Source organism: Babylonia areolata, chromosome 13, assembly GCF_041734735.1.
Source record: "Babylonia areolata isolate BAREFJ2019XMU chromosome 13, ASM4173473v1, whole genome shotgun sequence".
NCBI lineage: Eukaryota > Metazoa > Mollusca > Gastropoda > Neogastropoda > Buccinidae > Babylonia > Babylonia areolata.
The window spans coordinates 40,148,798-40,166,741 of record NC_134888.1 but is presented as its reverse complement, the minus strand read 5'-3'; the positions used below and the strand labels follow the sequence as shown (position 1 = coordinate 40,166,741).

At 44.3% G+C, this 17,944-nt stretch overlaps 1 protein-coding gene across 1 annotated transcript in view; it reads right to left on the bottom strand.

Moving 5' to 3' along the window:
• Positions 1-2,510: 2,510 nt before the first annotated feature.
• LOC143289276 (semaphorin-5A-like) overlaps positions 2,511-17,944 on the bottom strand; it is a 200,424-nt gene continuing 184,990 nt past the window's right edge. The window contains exon 10 of the mRNA XM_076598278.1: positions 2,511-13,015. Coding sequence (XP_076454393.1) covers positions 12,906-13,015 — 110 coding nt within the window. The 3' untranslated portion in view covers positions 2,511-12,905. The remainder of the gene's footprint in view (positions 13,016-17,944) is intronic.

The following is a 17,944-nucleotide window of genomic DNA, read 5'->3' as shown; positions in this document are numbered from 1 at the left end:
TCAACAAAATCAGTTGGAATTTACAGTTACAAAATGATAAACCATGAGAGTTAATACCCTTGATGAAACGTAAAAAATTTCCAGTCTTAACTTTTAAAAATTAAGTCCTTTTCACTTCATACGATGTTTAGAAGTACTTGTACTTGGCTCTACATGTTATTAGTTTAACAAAATACTCAATTTTCATATCAACTTTAAAGCTAGAAAACTAGAATGAACACAAAAGAGAAATTGAATCGACCGTGTCGTACATTCCCGGCGGGTGTAACTAAACTTGTACATCTATCTAGATCCAGAGAAAACGCCTAAATGTTGCAGTGTGATTGCGGTGATAGCCACGTCTCCTTTACCGCGGACTTAAAAAGAATTCTTAATTGCCCTTAAAGATTTTTTTGAATGCCCAAGATACATCAGAGTAATATGATTTAACAGCGTTCTCACAGCGAATACCGCAATCGATTTATCGCCCTTAAAAAAGCATGTTTAAATGCTAATTTTTTTAACTTTAGTTAAGGAGCCACGATAGCATATTGAGAAAGACAGTTTCTTATCACCCGATCAAGCGGGGTTCGATTCTGTCTTCAGGGCTATTCCTTTTTTCCTTTTTTTAACCCGAAACTTTATAATAACAAATACAGAAAACATTTTAACGATAAGATTTTTTTAAGCGTATCACAAGTGAGTCTTAAAGGCCTTGCCTCTCTTGTTTTGTATTTTTTTTCCTTCGTGCAGTTTTATTTGTTTTTCCTATCGAAGTGGATTTTTCTACAGAATTTTGCCAGGCCACAACCCTTTTCGTTGCCGTGGGTTCTTTAACGTGCGCTAAGTGCATGCTGCATACGGGACCTCGGTTTATCGTCTCATCCGAATGACTAGCGTCCAGACCACCACTCAAAGTCTAGTGGAGGGGAAAAAATATCGGCGGCTGAGCCGTGATTGGAACCAGCGCGCTCAGATTCTCTCGCTTCCTAGGCGGACGCATTACCTCTAGGCCATCACACCACATAAAAAACGTATATGCTATGATATGATAATTATGATGTATGATTCGCAGATTGGTAAAGCTGTTAAGCCGTTATCTGATCTTGATAATATTTCTTGGTCTGTTGTAACTTTTCATCTAATCCTACAACAGGCCTACAAGTCTTCTGGCTGTTACCTAGTCTGGCGCTGTTGTGAGTGTGGCAAGGCGACTAAACGTGGCACAAGCGGAAGGCTAACACAAGGGCTAGTATATACAGCCTCATCAAACAGCTGTCGATTTCTGGTGGAGATAGGACAAGGGCTCTCAAGGCAATGGCAGAAGCAGCAGAAAAGAGTTCCAGCTGAATCTGGTCGAGGAGGAATGAATTAAATTTCCCTACTCAAACTGGGCGTACGATGGCTCAGTGGTTAAAACGTCTACCAGAAAAGGTGACTCAGTTGTGAAGTGGCTACCACCCTGGAGGCGCGGGTTCGAACCTGCTAAGGACAAGGAAAAAAAGGCGGCAATACAAGGGGCATCCAAGAGTCATGACCTGGGTGCGACCCCGCCCCCTTAGGAGTTAGGGGCCGAACCACTTGACTGAGGGGGGCTTCTTTGAATACCTTGTCTTCTCCTGCTCTCCCTAGAGTTTCTTATCACTATCACTTTAACTTTTCAGCACGAAATCCAAACGATATTTGAAGGCAGTTAGCGCTGGTACATTTGTTTACCACATCAGAGTTCGATTTATTCCACGTTTCCACGACACAGTTTGAGAATTAACGCTGTCATAATTGTCCTCTGATGTCCATTTGAGTTCGAATTGAAGCGGGTTTTGACATGCAGTGAATGCTTTTTTTTTTTATTCAAGCTGTCTCCCTTTCGCTGAACAGGTCTGATTGATAGAGCAGTGCAAGACTGATGAATATTGTCCCTTCTGCAAGTATAAGAATGAATGAATGAATCTTTATTTTCCAACGGTGAAGATATTAGCACTTTGGCCAACTTACACATCTGCCGTAGAAAGAGAGAATGGTTCGTGTTGTAACGCTCTGTGTGTGTGTGTGTGTGTGTGTGTGTGTGTGGAGTATGACATGTTCGTGTTGTAACGCTCTGTGTGTGTGTGTGTGTGTGTGTGTGTGTCTGTGTGTGTGTGTGTGTGAAGAGATGCTTAAAAACAAAAGATGGGGATGCGAATCACTGATTATTTACATTCACATATCTAACAGATAAATAGGTATGTATAAAACGTATCTACGCCATCAAAAATCTATCATTCAGTCGGATGATCTACCGCTTAAGTGGAAGCCGAATGTCTGTTGTTACTAGTATAAATAGTTCAGATTTCAAATCATATAATCATATACACAGAGACACACATAGAGACACAGACACAGACACACACATACAGACACACAGACACACAGACACACACACGATCGCACGCGCGTACACAAAACACAACGCGCAAACACTCATGCAAAGCATGTACGCTTGCAGGCGAACTCATCGCATATCCACATCAAGAAAGCGACACTGTTCCAAACGTTATTCATCATACATGTTTATTCAAACAATCAGCAAATGCATCGTACATGTTGTCCAAAAAGCATGATTTCATTCTGCACGCTAACACAGACCCCATCTTCAGAACGAAACGACAAACTGACAAAACAGCAATGTCCACCACACCCGAAGTCCCTGCTAACTAAATCAGAAGGGGTTGAAAAACTAAAAGCCAATGAAATAATGAAATGCTGAAGAAAAGAAGGGAAACTGAAAGGAGATGGACCATACAAAACTGCTGTTGGTGTTTTGAAGCGAACAACTTTATGTACACATACCTCATCCATCAGATGATTTCTCGCTCCACCCTCAACCACCCTCAACCACCCTCAATCACCCTCAATCACCTAACTTAGTGTTTTCGTTTGGAAAAGGGAGGAAGGTCGAGGTGAAAGGGGGTGGGAGGGAAGATGGGGTGGTTAGTTTCAACGCTGAGATAATGAATGGATGGATGCTGGGAGAGAGGGGGGGGTGGTTAGTTTCAACGCTGAGATAATGAATGGATGGATGCTGGGAGAGAGGGGGGGGGTTAGTTTCAACGCTGAGATAATGAATGGATGGATGCTGGGAGAGGGGGGGGGTGGTTAGTTTCAACGCTGAGATAATGAATGGATGGATGCTGGGAGAGAGGGGGGGGTGGTTAGTTTCAACGCTGAGATAATGAATGGATGGATGCTGGGAGAGAGGGGGGGGGGGTGAAGTTGGGGTATGGGGGTATGGGACGAAGTGGCGAAGTCATGGTGTCGGACAATGACGTGGCGAAGTCATGGTGTCGGACAATGACGTGGCGAAGTCATGGTGTCGGACAATGACGTGGCGAAGTCATGGTGTCGGACAATGACGTGGCGAAGTCATGGTGTCGGACAATGACGTGGCGAAGTCATGGTGTCGGACAATGACGTGGCGAAGTCATGGTGTCGGACAATGACGTGGCGAAGTCATGGTGTCGGACAATGACGTGGCGAAGTCATGGTGTCGGACAATGACGTGGCGAAGTCATGGTGTCGGACAATGACGTGGCGAGGCGGGTGAGGCAAGGTGTGGAATGGGGGCTCCACACGTGTGTATTTAAGGAAGACGCGCAAGATATCAAGTTTTTATTTTTATCTTTATTTTTTTCAATTAAGAGCAAATAGTTGAACTGTCAATGTTTTGAATATCCACACCACTTTCAACTGGGAGTAAAAACTGTGACTTTGGTGGGATGAAAATGAAAAAACAGAAGACCAAAAAATTCAAACGACGAGACACAAGTTACTAACGCCCTGCCTTTGACCAAATAAAGATGTTCAATGACACGACAAGAAATTTTAAAACAAAAATTTGACGGAGATTATACGCCCTGTCTGAATGGTGTGAGGTCATTATTTTCAATATCGCTGAGTGACCAGTGCTGAATTACATATAATTATATGGGGCGGAGTAGGGAGGGGGGTCGCGGGGGTTGGGGGTTGGTGGTGGAGGGGGGGGCACGATAGTCCAGTTTTATAAATGAACAGGGAAAAGGGTGAATCAAAAACCATAACCTACAACGAATACAGGAAAGTCTAACCCATGTACACCAAAACAAATGTGATCGCTTTTAATACACCAAAACTATACAACCATAATACAAGCGATTTATTTTTAATACAGACGGGACACACGTCTTGTTCCAGTTGAATATGCAGGAAATAGCAACACTGGTGATTTCACGTTGCGCTAAGCTGACAACTTACGAACCATGCTCTAATCAAAACCCTATGGCAGAGTCCCCTGTAATGTGCCAAAATAAATGTTCCAAAAGGCTTTGAAACATTGACATTTGGTGAAGACAGCTTTGTATCGCGTCTGTCTGCATATCCTGAATGGTGTCAGTGTCTCTCAGCGTTTTCAGACAGAAAAGTTCACAACTTAACCAGTTGTTGTTGTTTTTTAACAGTGCGATCTTAAAACATCACGGAGAAAAATGATACCTTGTTTCAACAGATTTTAAAATCCCACTGCCATCATAAAAAATTGTTAAAAGGCAACCAACTCCAACAAATCGCATATTAAATTCAAATCCCCTTCTCTGTCTCTGAAGCGGAAACCCCAAATCACATATCTTTCATTTGGAATATTTTGGCATTCTGGTTGTAATAGTGGAAACGATCCATGGCAATAAGAAAAAAAGTGTGGTTGGGTGTTGGGGGTTGGGGAGGAGGGGGGGGGGGGGGCAACAACAAAATATTACAATCCCCCCAACAAATGTTTTGCCTGGTGTGGGCCGCCATTATTCCAAGACCCAATTTTGAGAACTCACCGTCTGAACACACACTTGTTAGGCAGCACCGTAGCTTTTCGTCTTCTTACCGAAATAGGCGCATGCGCTCCAACCGTTCCCCGGACTACGTTTCCTTGAGCCAATGAGGCAAAGTCAAACTAATGACACATCGATAACAGTATCCACAAGCCCATGCCTTAATCAGACAAGATAATCATTGTCACCCACACTGCATGAGACATGGATCAACTCAACCTGTGAGTACCGCATGTGTGCTTCCAACTGAAAAAAAAATAAAAAGGGGAAAAGGACAAAAGAAGTGACTGAAACAATAGTAATGGTTCACTGTAAAAAGTTTGTATTCAACGCATTTTTAAAAAAGGTACTGAAATAATAGCCATGCTATGAAACAAAACAATTCATTCTCATAAAACACAGTTCCAAAACAAAAGGTTGATTTTTTTAAAAAAAGTAATGTAAACCAAAAAGCAAAAACATCCCCTGTCATAAAACAGAGGGTTGAAATACGAGTTAAATATTGTACAAAAAAACCTGTTCTCTGCAAGACCAAAATCAACAAAAATGTTTGGGTCTTGGGCACTATTTCATTGCCATTGATTAATTATATATATATATCTATATATATGAAAGCCACAACAAAAAAGCGGAAAGACTTGCGCAAAGCGGAAAGACGTCAGCTCCAATGTGGAGTTTACACACAATGACGTGTGTCAGACTGGTGACAAAACAAGCTAATAAACTTAGTGCTTAAAAAACAATCTAATTCTACCTTCACCAAGCTAATAAACTTCATGCTTAAAAAAAAACAAAAAAACAACATTTTATTCTTCATGGTATCCATGCACAGTTTTCTTTCTAAGAACCTTGCATTGCTTATCTTTTGACAACAAGGCTGACCAACCAATGTGCCCGTTTCAAGAACACCGCGTTTAACTTCGTTTTTTCTTTACAACCGGTAATTTGTTTTATTCTCAAAAATTTGTTTTTGATTTTTTCTTATCAGGTGGCAGACACTAATGTTTAAGTAAGAAAAAAACAAGAAATGTTTCTTTTCTAAAGAAAGTGAAATGGAGAGCAATGTGATGTTGTTGTCGTTTTTTCGGGGGGGAGGAGGGGGGGGGCACATCACGATGCAGAATTGTTGCTGCTGTCACAAGACGTCTTATTTCGTGAAATTACTAAGGCAGATATGAATCAAGGGATAAACCGCTTCTTAGCAAATACATATTTACAACAAAATCTATGCACCATAATAGGCAAAAAGAAAAAGATAATAAACTATCCATATACCCTTATAAACAAATGTCATCAAGAAACTTTGTTTACATATATACACTCACAGACACATATAGAGAGAGACAGACAGACAGAGACAGACAGACAGACAGAGAAACTGACAGACAGACAGACAGAGAGACTGTGGCGGACATAGCGAATATTACGAAAGGATCACCCTTGTACTAGAAAAGCTGAATTCCATCTTATTGTGAACGTGAACCTTGGCAAAATGCACTTTCATAAAAAGAAAAAAAAAAGAAAAAGAAAAAAAAACCCGTCCATAGTGAAAACTCTGTTAATGCAAAAAATCATCACAAGACAACGTTCAACAGACGCACAAATACAAGGATATGAGTATGAAGTTTGTATGTTTGCCTGAGTTCAGAATACAGAGATCTATAAGAAGTATGGATTTTGTGTTATTCAACATTCATGTCCATTTATAACCTACCTGAGTTCAGGACAGCTTTTCAAGTTTTTTGAAGCTGTCACTGCTAAGTGTAACAAAGTTGTATTTTACTGACAGACACGTATGTAATGTAAAGTTCAAGTTCACTGGATAATGATTATTCTGAATGAAACACAAGCTACATTTTAGTGACAAATACAATCATCTCGAACGGATATTTACAATGCACCAAATTCTGAAGCCAATGTACTTGTGACAAGACCATGACGCCGACAGGGTTAAAATCGTGGATTAGAATCTGTCCAGTTTTCACTCACCAAATACTTCAGAAAATATTTGAAGGAAATTGTTTTACAGAACGGGCGATTTTGCCAGAGTTTTTATCTCCAAGCGATCGTTCATTACCCCAGCTTGAAAACACACACACACACACACACACACACACACACACAAAAGCCCACAGACTCTCGTCAATGAGAGTGAGAACGATCAAGTTTAAAATCATAAAACGAGCAAAATGAAGACTTCAAAAAACAAAATTTCAAAAAAGCCAGTCAATGAACGTGTCTAAACCTTTTCCATCATAGACAGTAAAAACCTCATTTTTTGTCTTCCCCATTCCTGCCATCAAGCACACTTCCTCCTGTGAAAAACACAGAATTCAAATCAACACATTGTCATTCGTCTCAGGAACGAAATACTGGAATCAGGAACCTACGCTGTACTATACAAACAGTGAGAGAAAAATCATCAACAACAAAAGAGAGGAAAAGTTCGATTCCAATGATGTTGTGTACGGCACAGCAAAACCACCCCCCACGAGGAAAACACGTGAACACCGAAAAAATGTCCAAAGTGCAGTACAAAAGATGAACACGAACCCCCAAAAACTGCAAACCCAAAATGACAAAACTGAAAATACATGAACCGCTAAAAATCCACAAACTCAAAATGACAAAACTGAAAAATCGATTGTAAACCAAACATACCTCCTTCAACGCTATCATCGACAATCATGTGAACAATGTGTTTCTATATATAAAAAAAAGTTGATATCAAAACATTATTACTAACATAGAAGATCCAATATGTAGATTATTTTCCATCACAAACGGGCACATGTGGGCAAACAAAACAGACAGAAACTCAAGGAACGTTAAGTGTTCACGTGAAGTAGGTCTGACAATTTTCAGTATATAAAAAGGGGACGCAACAGTGGGTTTCCTTGCGTAATTCCGAGCACCCGAAATAAAATCCACCAAGACGACGAAGAGGATCAATTGATTCAACATCAATGAAAGACGGGTACCGAGTTTCTGAGCAACTGCAATCGAACAGTCACGATTATAGGCCTCCATTGCTTTTTTCTTTTCTTTTCTTTTTTTTTTTTTAACAGTCAAAATGAAGACTGTGAACGATTTCAACAGAATGACGATGAGCATGCTGTACTCTTGTGCAACAGGAGGAGAGGACACAACTATTACTCCCAAGTGCTTAAAACTCTGGATATACAAAGGATAAAAAAGGATATCTTGAATATCCCGCCTGTTCACTTTCTTCTTGAACCTTTTTATCTTCCTCCTTTAAGAACCTACAATTAAAACTGTAAGTAAACCTACAGTGTTTTTAGCTCCTTTGATAACCAAAAAATGCATCGCTATCCACCCTTCTTTAACACACACACGCGCACACGTGCTTACGCATGCACGCACATACACACGAGCGCGAACACAAACTGGCCACACACACATAAAAAGCGAGGAAATTCGAAAACAGTCGTCCGCCTAATCCCTTCTGAATTTGTCCTGGGCTTTCTTATCGGTCTGCCTTCTTCAAGACTCCATTCAGGTCTGTTGAATTCATGATTTGTAATCTCTTCCTCTCCTCATCTAGTATCCTCCAATAACCCATTTCAGCTTTTCTTTTTATAAAAAAAGGTTTATTTTGTTATTTAACAAACACTACTTCAGTCTGTAATATGACAGATCACACAGTTTTCTCCGCAGCACAGTCATCTAACAACTTGTCTTCCTTCAAAGACACAGGCTTCACTCTCCGAAAGAGCCAGACAATACAATGCCATCAACGGGACACAAAGACGACGAAAATAAAACAATTTGCTCTTCCTGCAATCAAGGCACTCATCACGCTTGGCATTATTCCTCAACTCTTTCCAATGTCAATCAATGATTGTCAGCTTCTCTCTTGGTCATCGTGAGTCAGATAAAACTAAGCCTAGTAACATGTCCTGGTATAAAGAAGAAGCTGACTTTAGTTTTCTATCACATAGAGCATGAAAGAAATATTCCACTACTTCAATGGCGAATTTGCAAAGAAACTGTATCCGTCTGATGGTAAATGATGTGTGTGTGGAAATAATTCATCAGATACACTCCGCTCGTTCCATGGACATTAAAGAGAGCTGTAAGCAACATCAGAAACGGCTTTGTACATACAGCAACACTGTTGTTGAAAACTATGACTATTTACTCCGGTGATGGTATGACAGACAATTTCAAACACTTTTTCCGGTAATGCTATGCCAGACAATTTCAAACATTACTCCGGTGATGGTATGACAGACATATTTCAAACATTACTCCGGTGATGGTATGACACATATTTCAAACATTACTCCGGTGATGGTATGACAGACATATTTCAAACATTACTCCGGTGATGGTATGACACATATTTCAAACATTACTCCGGTGATGGTATGACACATATTTCAAACATTACTCCGGTGATGGTATGACAGACAAATTTCAAACATTACTCTGATGGTGGTATGACAGACAAATTTCAAACATTACTCTGATGGTGGTATGACAGACATATTTCAAACATTACTCTGATGGTGGTATGACAGACATTTCCAAACAGCTTGGTCCTTTCCTGTTGAGCACACACTGCAGCATCACCACAACAGAACTGTACAGTGGCGCTTTTGATTTCAAGCACGTCTATCCCACTTTAGCACACATAGAACATCTTAAAAAAACACACACTTAGTCTTCGAGTAAAATCATCATCGTCACCATAAAAACCCTACAGTTTTTTGTACATCCGACATGTCTATCAAATAAACGTTCATAAATGATGTTTAAAAAAAAAAAAAGAACCAATAAGATTATGTACACATGGTGGGAGGGTTAAACAAAACAATGAAAGTTCATATCAGGCGATTGGAATCTAACATGTTAAATTAAAAAAAAAGAAAAAAAAGCTTGATCACCATGGAGGGGGTGAGGGTGGTAGGGGGCGGGGGGGCGGGGACTAACAAGCCAATGAAACTAACCCGCCAGATGATCATTCAGTTCACTAAGACACACGATTGGTTCAGTTTTCTGTACAAAGTAGAACAGACTGAAATCTTTCTCTCTCCTCGTCTCCACCGAGATGAACGAACGGTAAGGAGGAGTGACACAAAGAAAAAAAAAAGGTCTTGGACGATTCACATGTGCAACTTTTTGTATCAACAAACTTTACTTTTCGCATCGGCACATTGTGCTGAGTAACAAAATAGCTGTGTTGTTCCCTCTGTTCTCTTTCTTCACAACCTGTCAACGATGGTCAGTCCTTTACACAGCAATTAACAACCTGTCAACGATGGTCAGTCCTTTACACAGCAATTAACAACCTGTCAACGATGGTCAGTCCTTTACACAGCAATTAACAACCTGTCAACGATGATCAGTCCTTTACACAGCAATTAACAACCTGTCAACGATGGTCAGTCCTTTACACAGCAATTAACAACCTGTCAACAATGGTCAGTCCTTTACACAGCAATTAACAACCTGTCAACGATGGTCAGTCCTTTACACAGCAATTAACAACCTGTCAACAATGGTCAGTCCTTTACACAGCAATTAACAACCTGTCAACGATGGTCAGTCCTTTACACAGCAATTAACAACCTGTCAACGATGGTCAGTCCTTTACACAGCAATTAACAACCTGTCAACGATGGTCAGTCCTTTACACAGCAATTAACAACCTGTCAACGATGGTCAGTCCTTTACACAGCAATTAACAACCTGTCAACAATGGTCAGTCCTTTACACAGCAATTAACAACCTGTCAACGATGGTCAGTCCTTTACACAGCAATTAACAACCTGTCAACGATGGTCAGTCCTTTACACAGCAATTAACAACCTGTCAACAATGGTCAGTCCTTTACACAGCAATTAACAACCTGTCAACGATGGTCAGTCCTTTACACAGCAATTAACAACCTGTCAACAATGGTCAGTCCTTTACACAGCAATTAACAACCTGTCAACGATGGTCAGTCCTTTACACAGCAATTAACAACCTGTCAACGATGGTCAGTCCTTTACACAGCAATTAACAGTCACCGTCACACGTCACGTCGTCAATTCGTTGACAAGTTGAAAATACATAATATGAATAACATATCTTGATGAAAAGGAAGGGGGGGGACCTCTCTAGAACAACATTTTTTTCCCAACAGCCTTAACAGTTGAGAGGAAAATGTGTAAAATCAATACCGAAGCTTTCATTTCTGGGTTGTTGTTTTTTTCTGATATTCCACAATTTTTTTATGTTCCCCACTGTATGAGTGCGCGTCTGTGAAGGTCTTGGATGATGCGGCTGCAGCGAAATGATGTTCGTCTGTGAAGGTCTTGGATGATGCGGCTGCAGCGAAATGATGTTCGTCTGTGAAGGTCTTGGATGATGCGGCTGCAGCGAAATGATGTTCGTCTGTGAAGGTCTTGGATGATGCGGCTGCAGCGAAATGATGTTCTTTACACCGTTCCCCTCAATACAAATACACGACGGACGGGCAACGCAACTTTGGTGGATGAAAAAAACAAACTGCAATAGCCTACAGGCGCATAATTTCACCAAATCGCATTTCGCAAAAAGTTGGCCCCAAAACTGCCTTTTTATCTGAAATGGCCAAAGGATGAAAAGTTTTTTTTAATACCGAAAGCAAAATTGGCTATTTATGTACTTGGGGTAAAATTGCCCCTCTCCAACCCCACCCCCTAAAAAACGACTAAGGGTTTGGTTCTTATATCGATTTCGTTTACGTGATAATTTTTGTTGGGGGGGGGTGGGGGGTGGGGGGTTAAGTGTTTGTCTGTTTGTCAGCTTGAGAAAGGAATGTGTGGCCGACAATCATGTCGCCTGTTTGTTTGTCGGGGTTGTGAATTAAATGTGCGATCCTGATTGCAGTATATATTCTGTAGTGGATTTTCATCCAGTTAGTCCATAGGAACTGACACCAGTGTGACGAACGTAACTCCTTTCGAACGGAGTTGTGTGACCTGTAAATCCAGCACTCGTGTGTGTGTGTGTGTGTGTGTGTGTGTGTGTGAATCCAGCACAGTGTGTGTGTGTGTGTGTGTGTGTGTGTGTGTAAATACAGCACAGTGTGTGTGTGTGTGTGTGTGTGTGTGTGTGTGTGTGTGTAAATACAGCACAGTGTGTGTGTGTGTGTGTGTGTGTGTGTGTGTGTGTGAATCCAGCACAGTATGTGTGTGTGTGTGTGTGTGTGTGTGTGTGTGTGTAAATACAGCACAGTGTGTGTGTGTGTGTGTGTGTGTGTGTGTGTGTGTGTGTGTAAATCCAGCACAGTATGTGTGTGTGTGTGTGTGTGTGTGTGTGTGTGTGTGTGTGTGTGTGTGTGAATCCAGCACAGTGTGTGTGTGTGTGTGTGTGTGTGTGTGTGTGTGTGTGTGTAAATACAGCACAGTGTGTGTGTGTGTGTGTGTGTGTGTGTGTGTGTGTGTGTGTAAATACAGCACAGTACCTACGATGTGTTACGCTGGCCTGTACACTGACAGTATGGAAATGCACTCGTCATGATCTCCCGTCTAAGCTGCAATCACAAGGGCTATATTGTTTTTCTTTTACTTTTTTTCTAGATATAAAACAATTACATACAAAACTGCTGTATCAAACACCAAACGTGTGACGCACATATGAACGGCAACGGCGCGGAAACGAGATTCATGACGTCATCACAGAGATGCCCACGACAATGACGTCAAGGCAATGGAATGTGCATTTTTCGAGGGGTTGTTATTTTTTATTTTTTTTATTTTTTTGTTCCTGTTGTTGTTGTTTTGTAATTAAATCAAATCAGGTTTACGCTGGCAAACGGGTATGTGGCGAGGAAGAAATGGGAGAGGGGAAACGGGGGTCTGCTGGGGGAGGGGGCGGTTTAAAAGGGGTAAGGGAGGGGAGGGGGGCGGGGATATACGATCGTATTATACAAGGAGTCATTCTCGCCTACATGTTGGTGTCTCACTGTCTGCACAGCATGTGGGATTTTTTTTCTTTTTTCTTTTTTTTTTCTCCTTTTCGTTTTTTCATTGGCTCATCTGATGTCATCTTTCCCTGGTGACCAATCAGATTCCGTTCGCTTGTCGGCACGGGTCATTGTCAGAAAGCTGACTGGTCCACTTGTTGCCTCTGTTCTCCAATGAAAAGCTGGACAAAGCACGTTGACACCAGCACTGCCAGAACCGCCAGGATGCCGGACGACGAATGATCTGCAACAAAGGATGCACGATTCTTCGTTTGTGTATCGATTTTAATTTCGGTTGGTTTGTTTGATCTGCAACAATGGGGGTGGAACTATTCTGTTTTAGATCTGTTTGTCTGTGTATTTATTTTATTTATATGTTGTGACAATAACTCTTTTTTTATTAAATAGAAAAAAACTTCACGCAATTCAATACAGTACAATACAATGTAATACAATGCAAAAATATTCAATACATAGCAGTACACTTCGCAAAGCAACGCAATAAAGCACGATATAACACAACACAGCACAACACTACCACACCACAACACACTAAGCAGTGTTGGCCTAGAGGTAACGCATCCGCCTAGGAAGCGAGAGACTGAGCGCACTGGCTCGATCCCCACAGTGGCCAGTACTTAACACACAGGAGTGAATACAACACAGCACAATACAATACCAGAATACACGACCAACATACTATACTACACCACACCTCACCTCACCACACCACACCACACCACACCTCACCACACCTCACCACATCACACCATACCGCACCTCACCACACCTCACCACACCACACCACACCACACCACACCACACCACACCACACCGCACCTCACCACACCACACCTCACCTCACCACACCACACCACACCTCACCTCACCACACCACACCACACCATACCGCACCTCACCACACCACACCACACGATACCACACCATACCGCACCTCACCACACCACACCACACCTCACCACACCATACCGCATCACAACACACCACACCACACCACACCACACCACACCTCACTTCACCACACCACACCACACCTCACCACACCACACCTCACCTCACTGCACCATACCACACCACACCACACCACACCACACCACACCACACCACACCTCACCTCACTGCACCACACCACACCACACCACACCTCACCTCACTGCACCATACCACACCTCACCATACCACACCACACCATACCACACCACACCTCACCACACCACACCTCACTGCACCTCACCACACCACACCTCACCACACCTCACTGCACCTCACCACACCACACCACACCTCACTGCACCATACCACACCTCACCATACCACACCACACCATACCACACCTCACCACACCACACCTCACCACACCACACCTCACCATACCACACCACACCATACCACACCTCACTGCACCACACCTCACCACACAACACCTCACAAGACCACACCACACCACACCACACCTCACCATACCACACCTCACTGCACCACACCTCACCACACAACACCTCACCATACCACACCTCACCACAACACACCACACCACACAACACCTCACCACACCATACCACACCTCACCACACCACACCTCACCACACCAAACCACACCTCACCACACCACACACCACACCTCACCATGCCACACCACACCACACCACACCACACCTCACAACACCTCACCACACCACACCACACCTCACCACACCACACCTCACCACACCATACCACAGCATACCACACCTCACCACACCACACCACACCTCACCTCACGACACCATACCACACACCTCACCACACCACATCACACCACACCTCACCACACCACACCACACCTCACCTCACGACACCACACCACACCTCACCACACCACACCTCACCATGCCACACCACACCTCATCACCTCACACCTCACCACACCTCACAACACCTCACTACACCACACCACACCACACCTCACGACACCACACGGCACCTCACCACACCACACCACACCATACCGCACCACACCACACCTCACCACACCACACCATACCGCACCACACCACACCTCACCACACCACACCACACCACACCATACCGCACCACACCATACCGCACCACACCACACCACACCATACCGCACCACACCACACCTCACCACACCACACCACACCATACCGCACCACACCACACCTCACCACACCACACCACACCATACCGCACCACACCACACCTCACCACACCACACCACACCACACCATACCACACCACACCATACCGCACCTCACTTCACCACACCACACCATACCGCACCTCACTTCACCACACCACACCACACCTCACCACACCACACCATACCTCACCACACCACACCACACCACACCACACCACACCACACCTCACCACACCACACCACACCACACCTCACCTCACCACACCACACCTCACTTCACCACACCACACCACACCTCACCACACCACACCTCACCTCACTGCACCATACCACACCTCACCACACCACACCTCACCATACCACACCACACCTCACTGCACCACACCACACCACACCACACCACACCTCACCTCACTGCACCATACCACACCTCACCACACCACACCATACCACACCACACCATACCACACCACACCACACCATACCACACCTCACCACACCACACCAGACCTCACCACACCACACCACACCTCACCACACCACACACCACACCACACCTCACCACACCACACCACACCTCACAACACCTCACCACACCAAACCACACCTCACCACACCACACACCACACCTCACCATGCCACACCACACCTCACCACCTCACACCTCACCACACCACACCACACCTCACCTCACCTCACCACACCATACCACAGCATACCACACCTCACCACACCATACCACACCTCACCTCACGACACCACACCACACCTCACCACACCACACCTCACCACACCACACCTCACCACACCATACCACAGCATACCACAGCATACCACACCTCACGACACCACACCACACCATACCACACACCTCACCACACCACACCACATCACACCACACCTCACCACCTCACACCTCACCACACGACACCTCACCACACCACACCACACCACACCACACACCTCACGAAACCACACCACACCTCACCACACCACACCATACCACAGCATACCACACCTCACCACACCACACCACACCACACCACACCTCACCACACCACACCACACCACACCACACCTCACCACACCACACCACACCACACCACACCTCACCTCACGACACCACACCACACCACACCTCACCTCACCACACCACACCATACCACACCTCACCACACCACACCACACCTCACGACACCACACCACACTATACCACACACCTCACCTCACCACACCACACCACACCACACACTTCACCTCACCACACCACACCATACCACACACCTCACCTCACCACACCACACCACATTTTAAGAACTCACGGGAGCGAACACAACACAAAACCACACATCCACCACGCCACACCACAAACATCATAATAAAAACCCACATGTGTGAATACAATATAATACCAGAACACGCAACCACTACTCCGCAATCAAACTCACAGGTGTGAATCAATACAATACCATCAATATAAAACAATACAATACAACACAACCTAACGCAACACAACACAACACAGCACAATACAAGACTATACTGATACACACAACCACCACACCACAATAAAAAGTCACAGGAGTGGACACAATACCGCACCACACCACACCACACCACACCTCACCACACCACACCACACCACACCACACCACACCACACCACACCACACCACACCACAATAAAAAGTCACAGGAGTGGACACCACACCACACCACACCTCACCACACCACACCTCACCACACCACACCACACCACACCACACCTCACCTCACCACACCACACCTCACCACACCACACCACACCACACCACACCTCACCACACCACACCACACCACACCACACCACACCACACCACATCACACCACACCACACCACAATAAAGTCCCAGGAGTGGACACAATACCGCACCTCACCACACCACACCACACCACACCACAATAAAGTCCCAGGAGTGGACACAATACACTGACAAACTCTAGGGAGAACTGGACAATCAACCCAAGGTCTTCAGAGAATCAAGAAACCCTCACCCACCAACCTCAGTCAAGAGTTTCAGCCCCTTAACTCCCTACTGTCTAAGGGAGCCAGGCCTGCACCCAGGTCATGACTCCTGGATGCCCTTGCATTGCCGCGGTACTCAACACAACACAACACAACACAACACCAGACCACACAGGGCCCAAACACTTGACTGAGGGGGGCTTCTTCTCTGAAGACCTTGTACTGTCCAGGAGCCAGTTACGTTGCTTGGTTCTAACTTTCTGACAGTTACACGTGACTAAATGCCTTCGTTGACCGAACTACCCCATTGGCAAGTTCCATACTACACAGAGATAGTAGCGGGGTTACGACCATACTAGGCTCTTCCGTCCGAGCAACGCAACTGGCTCCAGGTCTCCCTAGAGTTTCTTACCACTCGCATCACTTAATAATAATAAATAATAATAATAATAATAATGGTACTTATATAGCGCTGAATCTTGTGCATAGACAAATCTAAGCGCTTTCGCACCAGTCATACTCACGCACGCATAACTCTAAAACTGGAGAAACTAAAGCAAGGAAGAGGCAGGGAAGGGAGGCTATTTTGGGAAGAGGTGGGTTTTAAGGCCAGACTTGAAAGAGCTGAGTGTGGAGACTTGACGAAGCGAAAGAGGAAGTTCATTCCAATTGCAAGGTCCAGAGACAGAGAAAGAACGGCGGCCAACAGTCGAGAGTTTGAATATGGGTATGCGTAAGTGGAGTGGATCCGAAGCTGTTCGTAGTGAGCGAGATGGAGTGTAGAGGTGAAGGCAGCCACAGAGATAGGAAGGGGCTGATTTGTGAATACATTTGTAGCATAGAGTGCTGATCTTGTACTTTATTCGGTGTGAGACAGGGAGCCAGTGGAGATGTTGCAAAAGAGGAGTGATGTGCTCAGATCTTTTCTTTCTGAGGACGAGTCGGGCAGCAGAATTTTGAGTTTCTTACCACTTCCGGGCCACACAACAACCACACCACACCGCA